Source organism: Watersipora subatra, chromosome 2 (genome assembly GCF_963576615.1).
Source record: "Watersipora subatra chromosome 2, tzWatSuba1.1, whole genome shotgun sequence".
NCBI lineage: Eukaryota > Metazoa > Bryozoa > Gymnolaemata > Cheilostomatida > Watersiporidae > Watersipora > Watersipora subatra.
The window spans coordinates 36,874,009-36,890,972 of NC_088709.1; the positions used below are offsets into that span (position 1 = coordinate 36,874,009).

A 16,964-nucleotide genomic window follows, 5' to 3' on the forward strand; every position below is an offset into this window, starting at 1 on the left:
AAGGAACAACCATTTAATTGTGTATCTCAAATTTTATTTGAACTTGTTACTACAATGGTGCGCTGTCAGGAGCACCTCCAGGCCTAGGCTGTATCTCATCTGTTTGGTTCACAAAAAGTGTAGGAGAGGAGGCAAGGTAAAGCAAGTTTTTGTAGTCTTCTGCAATGCAGGGCAGTTATATTTTTGGACTAGACAGCCTGCCTGTGATCAGTAGTCCTCAGTAGTCAGAGTCGCTTACTGCTTGCAATTTGTCTTAAAAAATTAATTGAAATGCACTGCATATTCATATTGCTTCAAGACCTCAGTGGGTCATCATGTATTCATAACTGACTTTTTGTATTCATCATTTCATCTTCTATATAGACCTACCTACAGGCCTCCCGTGCCTGTAGTCGGCAATCATGTCGGTAGGTTATCGAAGCCTCGATAGCTGAATGACATGATCGCTGACGACAGTCAACTTCTACGAGGAGCCTGAGGGCCTACCAAATATATATTTTTAATTGCAGTGCATTTAAGCATTATGCCGCTCCTGCTTGCCTCATTGTTAGACGAGTCTGAGCAAGCTATCAAAGCCCATGAAATCGAATATGGCAACAAGTTTTACACACACCATGAGGACGGCATATTCAACAAGCATGAAAGACTTTTTGAAGGTAATCTCATATCCTTAAAGCACTTTTTCTTCCCTGCCTAATTTGTGATCTTGCGTTAAAAATGAACATTTTATACCTCGGATATTTTAGTGTAATATTGATGTTGAAGTGTAACCTTGATTGTAAAATGTAGGCCTATGCTTGGTTGTTGTGCAATAGAAGTACATGTCAATAGTAGCTTATATGTTTTTATGCTGCAGTTTGATGGAGCCCTTTTTGGTTTATTTTTGTACCATGTGATCTATGACGTCACAGGCCCTACTTGAAGCAGAGTTGACACAATTTTCATCAGTTCACTAGCAACTCACACTGGATACACACCATCTAAGTCTCAGCAATAAAGGATTACTCTCTATAGACACTCAACTTTTAAGCTTAATTTGACGAAGTGGATATTCGGGTATATACAGACATGCAGTGGATTACGATCAAGCTTATAGTGCAGCCTTGATTAGAAGATATACATGGACTTCAGTGTACAAGCATTGGCATGCAATTGAGATGACATTAAAAATCATTGTATATATTAATAACTACAATCAAGCAAGCAATAAATGTATCAAGCATCATATACATGCAGCAGTTAGTTCCCAATTGAGTGTTAGCAATCAAGTAAGGCTAAAAACCTACAACGTCTTCAGCTAATGAATCTAAAAAATCTGTACCATGTTTCTTAATTTTAAAATTTTATCTGCTCTAATTTAGCAAGGTGAAGATATTTGGAGAGGTAAGAACGTCATCCATGACAGTCAAAGCTATTTATGTATGTATGGCGAAGAAAAAGAGTATGGCGAAGAAAAAGAGTATGGCTGCATGTACGGCCCTGAAAGACAGCAAACCCAGAAGGAAAAGTACAAAGAACAGCGGAGGGTAAGTTACCGGTACACCAAGAATATTTTACTCAGCCTATTATAAGGGATATTTTTGGACAGCAAAACTCGGTCATTGTATGTCCAATATATTTAGACAGGGCTATCCTTCCATGTCTTTGCAAATGCACAGATAGTATAGTATGGATTTTACATAGAGATGATGAATAATATTTATTACTTTTATGGATTTTAAATTGTTTTATTTCTGAAATAGCTATCTTGTAACAAAAGCATGCGTGCACATTTATATTCTTGTAAGCCAAAATCAGAGAATGCAGTAAATCTAAGTCTACACTACTGTGAGGGTTGCGACATGTCTAAGCTGTATTCGATACTTTGCTTTCGGTCTCACAGTACATCAAAGTTCAAAAACATTTTCTCTTCTTTTATTCATCTACACTCTCATAGAAATTTGGTAGAATTGCAAAGAAACACAGACTTGATTGGAATGCTCAGATACCATATCCTTGACCCAATAGCCAGTGAAGTTTACGGCAATCTGTCTCATTTTTCTTGAGAATTTCTCATCGTGAGGCCTCACACATGCGCCAGATAGTATTATATCGCAGTTCACACCTTTGGTTAAACTTGGACGTAATATTTTATTTTACATTGAATATTTCACACCTAAAATTTGCAAAAACAATCATTAAAAGCGAGATAGAATGAAAGCTTATTTTGGAGCTCTGGCAACAAGGCCTTTGTTTGGACTCTTTTGCCAATTTAAATTTAGTTAGATTGTGCCCACAAATATAAATATGCTATACATGTGCATAAATTCATATATGTTGTCACATGGTGTCGATATACATAATTTACGTATTGTTTATATTTTTAGTCACAGAATCCAACAAAGAGACCGCATCCTCAAGACAATACATCTGATAGTAACACGGAGGTACTCACTCACATAACCAGCAATAAAATTTTAGGCAAATCGTGCAATATTAATTATGGTTAAATGTGGAATTTCATTGGTAGGCGAATCTTCAATCCATTTATAGCCCTAGATTAGTAGCTAGAAAAACGTGAAGTTATAGTAGGATAATGCAGAAGAACCCCTTGTGTAGGCAGGATTAGGTTTCAGAAACAAATTATTTGCTGCCAACTGCGATATTTGTTAAGTTGCCTGTTCACACCCAGCCAAACGTTCAATGCCTCGAGCATTCTGATTTATAGCTCAAGATAAGGAGGAAACGCAGTGCTTGCTCAGGATGGGTAGGAGTAAGAGCAGAGGCTATGTGAGCTTCCATAGATGTGGGGAGCATCTACGAAACGCCACAAACGACAGCATTATAGATGTAACTCAGACACCTGATGTTACTTTCATACCTAACAGTCCGGTGAGTGGTAATATTCAGTAACTCAGTTTTAAAATTAGAACCCTGTTGCATGATGCTTTTGTGTCACTTTAGTGTAAGTGCTCAGTGTCTGAATTGGAGAAAGTTGTGCAGCGATGCTCCCAAGTCTTTGATTCCAGATTTGTAAAGCATATCAAATCGCTGGCATGCGTTTTGCTCCAAATCAAATCACTTAGAAGGGTGACTGCTCAGCTTTCAAATAAAATGAAATTAAAACCATCATCCACTATGTAATTGATGGTTTTAATTTGATTTAATTTACAAACTGGGTAATCCATTTTTATGGTGCTTTAATGCCAATCTCATGATTGGTGATTTGATGTAATGTGCAAATCTCTAATCAGGATTTGGGAGCGTCTCTGGAGTTGTTATCAACTCTTTGAGAGATTGATAACAAGGTGCCACAACACCATCCGATTCATAGACTGAGTACTTGGACTAATTTCGCTGTTGTCTTGTACAAGTCAACTCTATGGGCTAAGTCAGTTGAGCAATGTAGGATTGGAGAAGATATATGAAGTCAGGAAATAATTGTGAAATAAAACTACTGTAAAAACAGTAATAAAGTCAGGAACTAGCAAAAGCAGATTTGTCCGGTTCTTTGAGATCGCCAAATTACCTTCCAGCTAATCACAATGTCCAATGTAACTTTCCAATCTACTTCATTAAATTAACAAATAGTATTCTTGTCAAAGTCAAAAATTGTCGCAAATAATGCCACTTGAATACTGCATTCACAGTACATTACAAGTTCAAGGAGATGTAAATACACATGCTATGATTGTTTTTGTTTTAGATCAAGGATCTCCAAGAGGAGTTTGCAGGGAGTAAGAAATGGCAGAGCAAAAATGCTTCCTGAGGCTTTCTAATACAAGCAATATCTAGATAGGCATAGAGCAAGGTTGTTCCCCATAGCTGTGGGTGAACTGGCAATGAAGGGAAGTCACGCCAGATGGCATCTGGCGTGCCCTCTACCTCATTGCCAATTCATCTGCAGCTATAGAGAACAAACTTGTTCTAGATAGGAATACTTTTATATGCAAAATCTCGAACTGTTTCAGCTTGTACTGTGCTCAATTTTGAGTGAATATATTGATCAAATTAAAACATACCTACATACATAAAACATTCAGGATTTTCAACACTGATTTTTTTTTACATAAACCATACTTATATTCACTTATTTTCACATATCTACATGTAGTATATGTAGCCCTTTTCTACTCTGTTATTCTGTTCTCATTTGTGCTTGTTAAAGGCCTTTTATGGCTTTGGTGCTGATGTGGTAGTAATTAAGTTATGTGCAACATTTTCTTTTTATATCAAATAAAGTAAAATTATTAAACTTTACGATTTATCATGATAGATTCGTCCGATAACTAAAACAACCTACTTCCCATCATTGTTCCAGTGGTCCATCACCAGACATTTTGTCATTGCGCATCGACTTTTCAAACAATGTATGTTGTACAACATCAGCAATGCCAATAGACATACATCATGCTGAAGGTTTTGTGTGTGCTGCCCTCTGATTTTCCAGAATTGGCTACATTGTGCTTGTGGAGGTAACGGGAAAGCTGCTAACAATGATGCACAACAATTGCCACATGCATTATTTATATTGGAGCAAGAAAATACATCATCATGCCAACAAAAAGAAAATATTTTTTGCTCAACAAATCAAGAAAATTTTTTTGGTCACACAATGCTGTACATAAATAATAAATATATAAGCAAATTGACAAATGAATACCTACAGAGTGCGGTCATGTTCAAAATCTAAACAAAGTTAGTTGTTGGAGAAGTCGGTGTTTGTAGTAAAGATAAGATAGACTAATGTCTTCTGTTGCCTTTTCACAATCTTTGTCTTACGATACGCTAACATAAATAGTTACACTAAAATGAAATAGAATCTTCTTTAGCTCTCAGAATGGTAGCAAAGTAGACAATTGTTTCAATGTGCATTTTATTTGGTTAGAACATAATCACAAATATTCAATAACTTATATAATACCACGTTACATACATGTAAGTGCAATCATATTACAACGTATGTAAGACATTTTTCATACACACTGTATAAACGAATACAGAATAATTAATGATGTATTTTTGAGAAGATTTTTTTCCGTTTCGTGAGCATGTTACTATTTCGTCTTAACACGACAAAACTACGATAAACAACTATGTGAATACGTTATGCTAGTTTGATGAAAGATCTCATATTTTTAATTAAAGATTTGTCTAAAACGATGTTTATGCTTTATTTTGGTACAAAAAAATAATAAGATTACAGACTCAATTTCTAACCGACTAAACATTGGCACTTGCTTAAAACCTCGTCGCTTAGTGCCGACAAAACATTTGCATTTCCGGATTAAGCTCCACCTCTACAAAACGACCCAGAAACTGACCAGGTTTTGAGCCACTGCAATTATACTTGACCATTGGAAGGCATGATAAATGCATAGACCGAGATAGTGACAGGGCTAACAGCAGATGTTGATTGATAAGCATTACATGCCAACAGTCCCGTATTGAAGAAAACTCGCAAGAGTAGGGTGGGGACAACCCCTAGCTCTAGATCTCTGCGCTTTAACCAACGCTACAACCTGCTGAATCCAACAGGAGGGAGCTGAAACCAACTCATTTATGCTCTGCTGAACCCAACAGAGTGCGCTGAACCTAACGCTGCTGACTGTACAACCTGCTGAAACCAACAGGAGGGAGCTGAACCCAACTCGCTTCCGTTCTGCTGAAACCAACAGAGTGCGCTGAAACCAACGCCGTAACCTGTTGAAACCAACAGGAGAGAACACAACTCTTGTAAGGATAATTATTTAATTATCCTATTTATTTGTAGTCATTTTTTGTGAGCTTGCTGTTAGTGCCGATTATAAACGATATTTCTCCAACAATAACGACTTTATTATAGTAATACTAATCATGCATCCAATTCAAGAGTCACACCCAAGCTGAACTGCCTAAAAATTAGTGGCAGTATTTATATTACATAAGCGATTGGCCTAGAGATTGACGGTTATCGTTCAAACCGACCAATCATATCGTCTTGCTGACTGCCGAGTTTCTAAGAATTTTCACATACAGAACAATAAAAAATTATCCCTAGACAATGAGCCATTATAGCATAACAATCTAAACACTAACAAAAAGCCCAGGAAATTCTACATATACTGGGTAGCGAACAGTAAGTGTAAAAAAACATTAAGACATATTTCGATAACGAAAAGGGCTAATTACAAAATCTTATCTCGAGAAAACGTAGAACAAAAACGGAAACAATATTGTTTAAGTAATCTTAAACCACTAACAATTAATTATAACAGAAACTTAGAATATTTTGACATGTAACCATGAACATAAAAAATGTCTTCCAATGAGTGAACGGTAAGAAATAAATTATAGAAGATTGTTCACTGCGTAAAAGCCTTAATAAATGGCGTCTGTTATCTTTTCTAGGTCATTCACTATCCCAGAAGTCTCTTCTCTATATATATATTGGCTACGTCACCTTTTCCCTTTGATCAGTTCACCATGTTTTTCTGCGCCGGGTGTCCAGAGCGCCTTGATGAGCCTGACGTCCATGGGACCGATAGCATCCAAATAAGACAACTCTTCGGAGTTATTCCTCCACGGTCTTTTTCATGGCCACCACTCCTTTCATAGAGTTTGTTCTTTAGAATATCTCGCTTTATTTTTACGTTTACAACACTATCCTCCCCTAAAACTTCATTCTGTCCCAGAATGGCATTACTTCTATGGCAGACATCTAAGCGGTAGTCCGGTAGGTGCTGACATAAATTAGTAGGCTGGGTTGGCGGAATAGTGTGATCCCCCAGCTTGGATATCTCTGTGTGATCCTGGAGCAGAGGGACGGGTTGCTCCATCACCTCTGAATCAGGAGGGCGATCCGTTGGCTTAGGCAGTTTTTTCTGCATATTCTGGTGGTGCTTAGTCTAATATCACTTTCATATTGAATAGGGTTTCCCCCCTTGCACTCCATTTTAAATTTCTGGTTTGTCAGATACTTGCTGATGGTGCAGAGATTAGCATCTCTTGGTTTAAGTTTAGTACTGCATCCTTTCTCCGTGAAGAATGATTTCAATGAAGCTTTGGTTCCGACAGAAAAGGTGGTGGGTTCATCTTTCATATCATCTTGGATTCTCCACTTTTGTAGATAGAGCCTTGTACCTCCTTTATACAAATTGTGCGGCTTTAACTCCTCTACTGGCTTTTCAACCTCAGCTTTCTGTATCGGCCCCAGCCGATATGCTAGCTGATTAATAAGCGGTCTATCTTTCATAACCGAGACTTAATGTTTTACTACTTGGTGGCCACCAACATCACCTTTGCTGGAGCTGAACATTTTCTGATGCTTTATCAGCGGTGTGTTGACTTGCTTTGGTTCCATTTCTGGCAGAGATTGCGCCCAACTGGGTAAATGTTCATTGAAGTGTTTGGGGCATTTAGTTCTATTGCAGTCCTTCTGAAACTGTTCTTGTCTTTCCACAGGCATACAGACGGCTACCTTTCTTCCAGAAGGTAGATGAATAAGTTTATTGCTTGTGTTCATCACACGAATATTGACCTCTTGCTCTGTAGGTTCACACAGCGATGTGACAACCTTAAAGCCCAAAACCTTGTGTAAGGTTTTAATGCAAGCTGGCCCTGACGTCCACTTTCGACTAAGCCTCGCCAACAATAAGCATTCAGTATTTGGCGAAACAACTATGTTCCTTTTGACCTGCACATTCACCGAAAGGGGTTCTCCGTCCTCGGCGCAGCAGGCAACTTCAGTGCCCTTACAACGTAGCTGCGAATGACGGAAATCCATCTGACATTCTTGATCCTCCAAGAAGTCTAACCCTAGCAGAATGTGATTGTCCACATCAGATACTACAAACTGATGTTGCAGTTGTATCGGTCTCAGTCGAAATTTTAAATTCGTCATGCCTTCAAGCAAAATCTGCTGCCCATTTGCCAATATCCCGCTACCTCGCACAGGTAACAACTTCGAGTAACATGAGCTAAGCAATGTCTCCAGCAATTTCTTCGGAAGTACGGACTTTGTACAACCACTGTCAAGTAACATGACAAATCTTTGTTGGTGAATCCGTACAGGAATGTAGTATGCACTGGTGAGCCAACATGCCTGTATCCTAAGTTTGCCCACATCACAAAGTTCAGGCAGTACGAGCATTAGTTTGCCTGAACTTGGTCGTTTCCCGATGGCTTTGGCTTATCACAGTAACGAGCAACTTGGCCTCTGCCATTGCAGTTGTAGCATCGAACTTCTCTCTGAGGCTGTTGGCTTCTCATTGTCGTCGATGTTAGCTGTGTCATCATTGCTTGCTGTGATGCCGCCATTTGCTTTTGCGTGTCCAACATCTGCTGCATAAACTTACTCTGCATTTCTGCAAAATGTTTGAGCAAAGCTGTTTGACTCATTTGCATTTGCTCTGTCAGTTCTTATTTTAATTGTTGGACATCTTCTAGCTCTACTCGGTGGACATTTGTATCATATTCTACCATATCCTGATACTTCTGATTAGTTTCTACAGCATCAGTCATGGTGCTGAGAGGAGATAAGCGTAGTGTCCAGGCCAGCTGTGAATTAGGCCGAATTGCTGCAATCAACTCACGCTTGGCTTGCTGGTCATGCTGATAGCTATCTAGCTCGAGGAAAGCCTTTTGAACTAACTTCTGTACCTTTTCAGCATAATGATATATGTTGTCCTTTGGCTTTAATTTCATAGATTTTAATATGGCGCTAGCTGTGTCTGTCCTGAGCCCATATTGTGCCTTAAGTTTATGGCAAACTTTTTCATAGGTATTGCCACCAACACCTCTGGTAGCTGGGCCTTTCAATGCCAATGTTAACCGTAGCCTACATTCTTCTTCACTCCACTGATTATGTTTTGCCACTGCTTCAAAACAATGCAAAAACTCTTCCACATCACTTGTGCCATCAAATGAAGGAGCAGGAATAGGCAGCATGGCTACTTTTGCAGGTATGTGCCCTCTTTCCATCATATTAGTGCATAAATCATATGGGCCGTCCTTACTTCTACTCTTGCGCACCATGTTTGAATTTAAAAGGGTTTGAGAGAATTGCTTCACTATTATCCCACCGCTGCCACCAGTGAAGAAAAATCGCAAGAGTAGGGTGGGGACAACCCCTAGCTCTAGATCTCTGCGCTTTAACCAACGCTACAACCTGCTGAATCCAACAGGAGGGAGCTGAAACCAACTCATTTATGCTCTGCTGAACCCAACAGAGTGCGCTGAACCCAACGCTGCTGACTGTACAACCTGCTGAAACCAACAGGAGGGAGCTGAACCCAACTCGCTTCCGTTCTGCTGAAACCAACAGAGTGCGCTGAAACCAACGCCGTAACCTGTTGAAACCAACAGGAGAGAACACAACTCTTGTAAGGATAATTATTTAATTATCCTATTTATTTGTAGTCATTTTGTGTGAGCTTGCTGTTAGTGCCGATTATAAACGATATTTCTCCAACAATAACGACTTTATTATAGTAATACTAATCATGCATCCAATTCAAGAGTCACACCCAAGCTGAACTGCCTAAAAATTAGTGGCAGTATTTATATTACATAAGCGATTGGCCTAGAGATTGACGGTTATCGTTCAAACCGACCAATCATATCGTCTTGCTGACTGCCGAGTTTCTAAGAATTTTCACATACAGAACAATAAAAAATTATCCCTAGACAATGAGCCATTATAGCATAACAATAAAAACACTAACAAAAAGCCCAGGAAATTCTACATATACTGGGTAGCGAACAGTAAGTGTAAAAAAACATTAAGACATATTTCGATAACGAAAAGGGCTAATTACAAAATCTTATCTCGAGAAAACGTAGAACAAAAACGGAAACAATATTGTTTAAGTAATCTTAAACCACTAACAATTAATTATAACAGAAACTTAGAATATTTTGACATGTAACCATGAACATAAAAAATGTCTTCCAATGAGTGAACGGTAAGAAATAAATTATAGAAGATTGTTCACTGCGTAAAAGCCTTAATAAATGGCGTCTGTTATCTTTTCTAGGTCAACCACTATCCCAGAAGTCTCTTCTCTATATATATATATATTGGCTACGTCACCTTTTCCCTTTGATCAGTTCACCATGTTTTTCTGCGCCGGGTGTCCAGGGCTCCTTGATGAGCCTGACGTCCATGGGACCGATAGCATCCAAATAAGACAACTCTTCGGAGTTATTCCTCCACGGTCTTTTTCATGGCCACCACTCCTTTCATAGAGTTTGTTCTTTAGAATATCTCGCTTTATTTTTACGTTTACAACAGTATTGACACCAGTAGACAGGATGAATGGTTTTGCTCTATGTAAGCCCATGAGGTTTAGACCTGCCATGAAATTGCCTCTATACTTTTACGTGTGCTTTTAGAAGAACAACGTGATGCAAAATTATTTTGCACCCAATCATACATCACTGTTGAATCTGCCAGTTTATTTTAGTTTCAATTATGTTCAGTTTATGTTTTTCTCAGCCCTGTGGCCTGCACTTCATACAGCTAGGAGCCTTGACTGTCAAAATAAAGAGTCGGTGGACCTGTTGATCTTGTAGATGTCTCCATTGGAGTGTGCGATGATGTTGATGATGAGTGATGAGGTACTCAGGTTGTTTGATTAGTGCAGGTGTTAGAGTGTTTGACTACTAAACTGAGTGTCACAAGTGTGAATCCAGTATGAAGCAATATTTTATCCCAACTTCTAACTGTGACTTCAGATAGATGGACATACACACTTTCATTATAACAAAAGCTAGTGGTACCTCGGCAGTCTAGTTTGGTTTGAGAGCATGACAGGAGTGTCAAATAAAAGGGCAGATAATAAGCATATGCACAATAGTTCTAACACATGGAAGGCAATTGGGTTACGCAGTAATTGGTGGGTTGGTCTTGTGGGCTGACAATCACGAGTTCAAATCATTTATGCTGCATTATTTTTTATAGGTCTTATAACCAATATAAATATGTTGGCCCCAACATTTGGTGGGATATCAATATCTATTAAGCCCGGTTCCAATATATGCCGCAAAGCACCGGCAACAGCACCGGCAACAGCACTGCAGGCTATCAGAGATGAATTGTGAACCTACACGCCGGGTACCGCCGGTAGTTGCCGGCAGTCAACGCAAGAGTTTAGAGCTATTCAAATTTTGCGAGAGCCGCAGGCAAAACCTTCTCAAAGTGCACTGTACAGGTAAAGGTCAGCATTATTGAAACAGCATAGCGAGCGAACATTCTTTATTCGGTTATTAGCGATGCAGCTTTATGTGAACAGAAGCCACCGGAGCCTAGCGTCGCAAACGATTTGCTGCACATTATTACCGCCGGAGTCTCGCAGCCGATATGGGAAGCAGGCTTTAGGAGCACATGCTTTCTGCAGGCTCGTAATGTAAACATTATTTTAAAGCTAGTTGATTTTCTAAGTTTTGGCAAAGATAAGCAGGTAACAATAGCAAAGCAAATACTTATTAACCAGAGCATATAATAGAGGTGAGTGCTTACAATACGGGCTGTTCTTGCTACTCAACAAGGGTTTCTATATACATGAAGCATCATCAAATTTATCAACAACAATGTGACTGATGGGTATTACTTGTAATATTTACTATAATAAGAACCATGTCTGTCTGTATAAAAGCGCAGGGTTACATTTGAAAAAAGATTATATCACGCAGGATATGAACTCGCAGCGTTCTGCATCAATACCATGTGTGCTTCTTGTTCACCTTCCAGTAGTTTAGAATTATTGAGTATAGATGATAGAGTAATTGTTTGTATTTTATTGGCACACATGATGATCTCTCATAGCTTACTAGACTGCCAGAGCCCTAGTTATTAATAAGGTAACAAGTTAGTCGGTGTGATCTCCTCCTGAATCCAAGTGACTAACTCTGGAGCTCATTGGTAAGATCTGTTGACTAGGTTTCCAGAATTATTCAATACATTGAAATTGGTAGCTATTCAAATTGATATTGAAATTCAATCATTTTGGTAAACATCTAATATTTAAAGGAACATATGGCAGTTTATGAATTTCTGCATGTGAACCGCAGCTGAACATGACAAGGTCGAATGTATGAACACATGCCAGACACAGTAGGAGAATAGTTGGGTCACCACATTTTTCTTGTAGCAGTGAATGAAAACCAGCTGTTAGTAACTAAAACAGTAGAAATAATTTTATGTCACTTTGGGTTTTCCTATCAATTAATAGTATTCAAGCACTGACTCATTGCAACAGGCTCTAGCCGTGCCCTTTTTGAGGCTAGCAAAACATTAATAACTAAATAAGTAACGTTTTTGTTTTTATAACGATACAGCATCCTGATGGAGTCATCTACTCCTTTTATAAAGAAATTTCAAGGTGAGTGTATGAAATCATAAAGTGCACCTAGTTACCATTTTATTTTTAGTTATAATATTTATATCATCTCCAGTAACTGTTACCATTTGTGTCCATTCACTAATTCTGGTACTCTCTGGAGCCAGAGGTTTTAGCTAATAGCTAAATACTATACCGTCTTATGGTATATTTTATTTTGTTATATTTCTTGTGCATGCTGTATTATTGTTTTATCAGATAAATTATGTATAAAGTTTTCACCATATTCTTGAATATTAATGTAAGTCATTTTACTTATTTATTTCATTCATTTTATTTATATTAAAGTCTCAGCTCAGAGTATGTTGAATAGTTAAATCCTGATAAATTGTAGTTACATGGTAATCTATAAATATGCTGAATTTCTGACGCCAGAGCAAAGAGGGGCAGTGGGAATACTCCTCATGCATTACTCTCACATGGTATGGAAAAACTCAGTCTAAGTGTAGGGCCATGCAAGCTGCTCACAGGTTTAAATACTTGCCTTCCTTTATAAAGCCGCTGACAGTTACCCTATCAGCTGCTACACCTAGTCTGATGTCAAGGTCAAAGATTAAACATAATATTTTTTTATGTAATTCAAAATTCTTTACAGCAGTCAGCATGCAAAGATCCTGGTCAGCTGTGTGATGTCGGCAGCAGTTCAGCTCTAACCTGAGTCATTGTTAATAACTTATGCTGACCCAGTGACTCTTTTTTAGTTGATTAGCAACCCATTCGTATGTTTGAATAGCAAAATTGTTCAGCCTGTTCAGCTATTGATAGCCTGTTTTCTTTACCCGAGCTATTGAGGGTCTAAATATCTAGTAGTCAGGTGCTGATGATGTATAGAGCAAATCTTGGCTAACATTTGAACAAGCAAGTACCATGTCAAAGTTATACTGCAACATATAGACAAGAGAGTGAGAGATGTAGTAAGAACTTCAACAACACAGTTTAATGGTAGACTTATAGTTGAGGTAAATAATATATTACTTACTCTTTATTCATAGGAATATATGAAAAAAACTGAGCTAGTAATAATATTAGTCACTTTTCTTACATGCATAGAGTTCACTTTTATTATGTTCTACAATCCTTTATATACAGTAGTTCTGTTAAATAAGGAACATTCCAGAAGGAAAGTCATGTGATCAATAAATATTATCATTATATAACTCTGTTGGCTCTTTTATACTACAGTTGAATTGTGAAACCACGCCATGAATATTTACAGTGCGTTTAAATCCTATATTTACATACCAAGATACATACCAAGATAATCTATAGAAACACTAAAATTAATACTACTTGTTTATGTGTATAATACAAAAACAATATATTGTTTTAAGACAGTTTCCGGTATTGGCAATAATATGTTATTACATAATTGTTGCAGATGTGCAGATCATGTACAATGATATATGATCATTAAAGATGTGTGTATCATGGGTATAAATGTATTTTTATAATATATTTTGGATGTTGGAGTCGTTAACATTGAATATTTCACAAAGAATATTTCTATATTTACTATTTACCATTTTTAATATCACCACACGCTCTCAGTATGGAGTGCCTTGGAACGGGAGGATTCTCCAATGAACTAGTAATGAGCGTGCCATCAGTGCTGTTTGATGACACTGATGATTCATCTTTCACTTTTTCTAAAAAAAATGATTGGATTTATTTGTGCTTTCAAGCTACATTACTTATGTTTTCTGGTGAAAGTGAAAGCAGAGGAAAGTCTGGAGGTAAATAATGAAAGTGTTCATAAAAGTAAAAACTAATAAACATGCAAAACTTCAGATTATTTTTTTTGCTGATGGTTACATCATTTCCATCTTTTCCATACACACCTCGGCCTTTCATCTCCTCACTACCATGTGTATTCTCAGCATATTGCATATCTATTGCAAGGTCATCACAGCTTTTTACTTGAGCCTGCGTGGTTTCAGATTCAGAAACTTTCTGGGTATTACGTGCTTTGTCCCTCATTGCATAAGCATCGGCACTTGCTGTGCATGAGCTGTTAGACTCTGCCTGATTAGTGTCGCTAGCTTTCACAACAGAGTCAGTATTATCCCTAGAAGTGAGAACGTTTGATGGTGAGCTCCCCTCTGCATAATTTGATGAGGTTAACTGAGGAATAGCTACATCCCTAGCTAGGCTAGAAAAATCTTCAGAGGCTATAGTATCAGAATTGTCTAGAGTAACCCCTCCATTTATATCATCCTGATCATGACATCCTTGGACACTCCTGGCTGTTTGGATGTCAACATCCCCCTCCTCTAACTGGTAAATAGCAAACGGATCTGAGAAAGACCGAGTAATGTCTAACTCATCAGAATCAACAGATGACAGCGCATGTGGTGTAGACTCGACTGCTTCAATCTGTATTTTTCCTCGATTTTCAACAGTGTGAGGAGGTGATTCACTGAGATTAACCGCCACCTGAAACGAATTGGCAATACACACTGTCAGCAACAGTCAAATTTCATGTTTGAGATATTTCTTGGCGATCTTATTCCTCTTGCTATGACTACACACAGTGAGCACTGAAGAGAGTACTGGTCAATGAGTGTCAGGTTCATAACTTCCGACTTTTTAGGAAAAAAAACAAACTGCTATCACTTCTAGGGCGCTTTCAGATTCCCTACACGTTGTGGGTATGTGTACATGTATATGGCACATGGGTGGCATTTTATTCCAATTGAATACTCCTTACGACTGCAGAAAAAATATGGTAGTTTTTTCACTTGATTAAGGTACAAAATGTTACGTTACAACCAAGTTGCGTAGCCTCATCAGCATGTGGAATGCATTTATCTCTACGGCCAATTATTGAAAAATATAGCTCAAGATATTCATCAATAGTTTAATGTTTATAGGCTATGCTAACTGCTCTGGTGTAACATCAGGGCAAGCCAGGACTTTCTTTTCAAACAAAGCCTCCACATCAAGCATCTTAATAGGTAAATTTCAGTAGTTTGAACATTCTATTTTGTGCTGCATTTAGTTCGATTTAGATGAATTTTTGTTAGCTGTGAAACAAAAAGCTCTCACAACTATGATATGTAGCATTTGTTAGACTCAATGGAGGCTTCACATTAAAGGTTCATGTCAAGTTTTTAAAGATTTTATTACAATGTGAGGATACTGTTCTATCTTGAGATTTCATTTACTGTCTCAAGTGATCTGACTTTCAGGATGTTTAAAGATATTTAAAGGCGAAAAAACTTGATCGCAGTTCAAATGCTCAGAAAGAAAAAACGCACCCAGATTTCCTCAAAATGGCATTAATAGTCGTGCATATTTTTTATATGTGATATGTATACGTTCACACCAGCATTGGGTAATCATACGTTCACACCAGCATTGGGTACTCATATGTTTACACAGCATTTAGAGGAAAACAATGGGACAAATTCTAACCAAAATATCTTTAAATCATTTGAAATATCTATAGCAGTGTACGTATCTGGGACTATACTTGAAGTTTTATTTAAACAATCCTGAGCAAATACAAAATAAAACATATGTCACTATATATAGAGATGTGTAACACTGCAGATTGAATGAACAGCCAATGTCACAACGAGAGGGACAAACATGAAGTGCGACTATTGACGTCATTTTTGAAAAAGTGATTTTCTTCTGAGCATTTTAAATGCGATCAAATTTATCAAGTTATGTTAATTTTAATCTTGAAACATCCTGGCAGTCAGATCAACTAAAACGGTACAGAGAATCTCAAATGATAAAAGATATCTAGACTTTCTAATAAAATATTTTGAAATATGATGCTTGTAAGCGATCAATGAAAGTAATCTAGACTTGCGCACTACGCTTACTGCTTCTAGCGAGCTGCTCTTCCTTGTGTTAGTCTAGCAAAACATTATCGAATTAATTGTTACATGATATACCTTACCCGCCTTAGCTTATTATGGCATAGACTTATTATGGCAATAACTTACTTAACAAGTTGTATACCATTACTGTTAACAAACTGTAGATTTCACCTTAGTTGGTGGTCTTTAATACTTCTGAAAAACTCAGATTTTGCCCCCAAGTGAACAATAGTCTAGAGACACCTCATTTAATACTCTAACATAGAATTCAATTCTTTTTTAAAAATTACAGATAAATAATTTATAGATAGGCTAACTTTCAATATTATTTGCGTTCAACAAAGTTTACATAAGTTGGTAAAGCACAATGTTCAAATACTATTTGACTAAGAAAAATGTAACTAGCAGTTGTGACAGAGCTAAAACATAAGTTAATCATGTAAAATGTATCAAATAGTTTGTAGCTCTGAAAGTTTCAAGTTAATTACAAAAGATACATGAACGCTACGTTTTTTGTGGCGTTAAGAAGAAAAGCAACAAATGACAGCCACTGACTTACATTTAAAAAATGTGTCAAAATGTGTAAGAGTTGAGGCTGTTGTGGCTAGACACACGAAATAACGCGTCACATTGACAAATAAATGGACGAGTGCGAATTAGCCTTTACCAGGCGAAGGCCATGACATTCTTGTTAGATTTTTTATTATCATTAGTTGTTATTATTAGCGTTTTTAAGGAAATTTTGTTGTGTAAGTTTTACTGTTGGTTTGGAAAG

At 37.5% G+C, this 16,964-nt stretch overlaps 1 protein-coding gene across 1 annotated transcript; it reads left to right on the top strand.

The window, feature by feature from the left end:
• The first annotated feature begins 575 nt into the window (after positions 1-575).
• Positions 576-4,239, top strand: LOC137387182 (uncharacterized). The gene is made up of 5 exons (XM_068073507.1): positions 576-656; positions 1,362-1,526; positions 2,367-2,426; positions 2,708-2,871; positions 3,686-4,239. The coding sequence occupies exons 1-4, from the start codon at positions 579-581 to the stop codon at positions 2,771-2,773; spliced, it is 369 nt and encodes a 122-aa protein (XP_067929608.1). The 5' UTR covers positions 576-578; the 3' UTR covers positions 2,774-2,871; positions 3,686-4,239.
• The last annotated feature ends 12,725 nt before the right edge of the window (positions 4,240-16,964 follow it).

Bases quoted from the DNA above. Each gene is read 5' to 3' on its own strand.
- LOC137387182 (XM_068073507.1), top strand. From the start codon at position 579: ATGAAATCGAATATGGCAACAAGTTTTACACACACCATGAGGACGGCA. The intron at 657-1,361 runs GTAATCTCATAT...GCTCTAATTTAG, and splicing joins GCATGAAAGACTTTTTGAAG to CAAGGTGAAGATATTTGGAG. The intron at 1,527-2,366 runs GTAAGTTACCGG...TTATATTTTTAG, and splicing joins AGTACAAAGAACAGCGGAGG to TCACAGAATCCAACAAAGAG.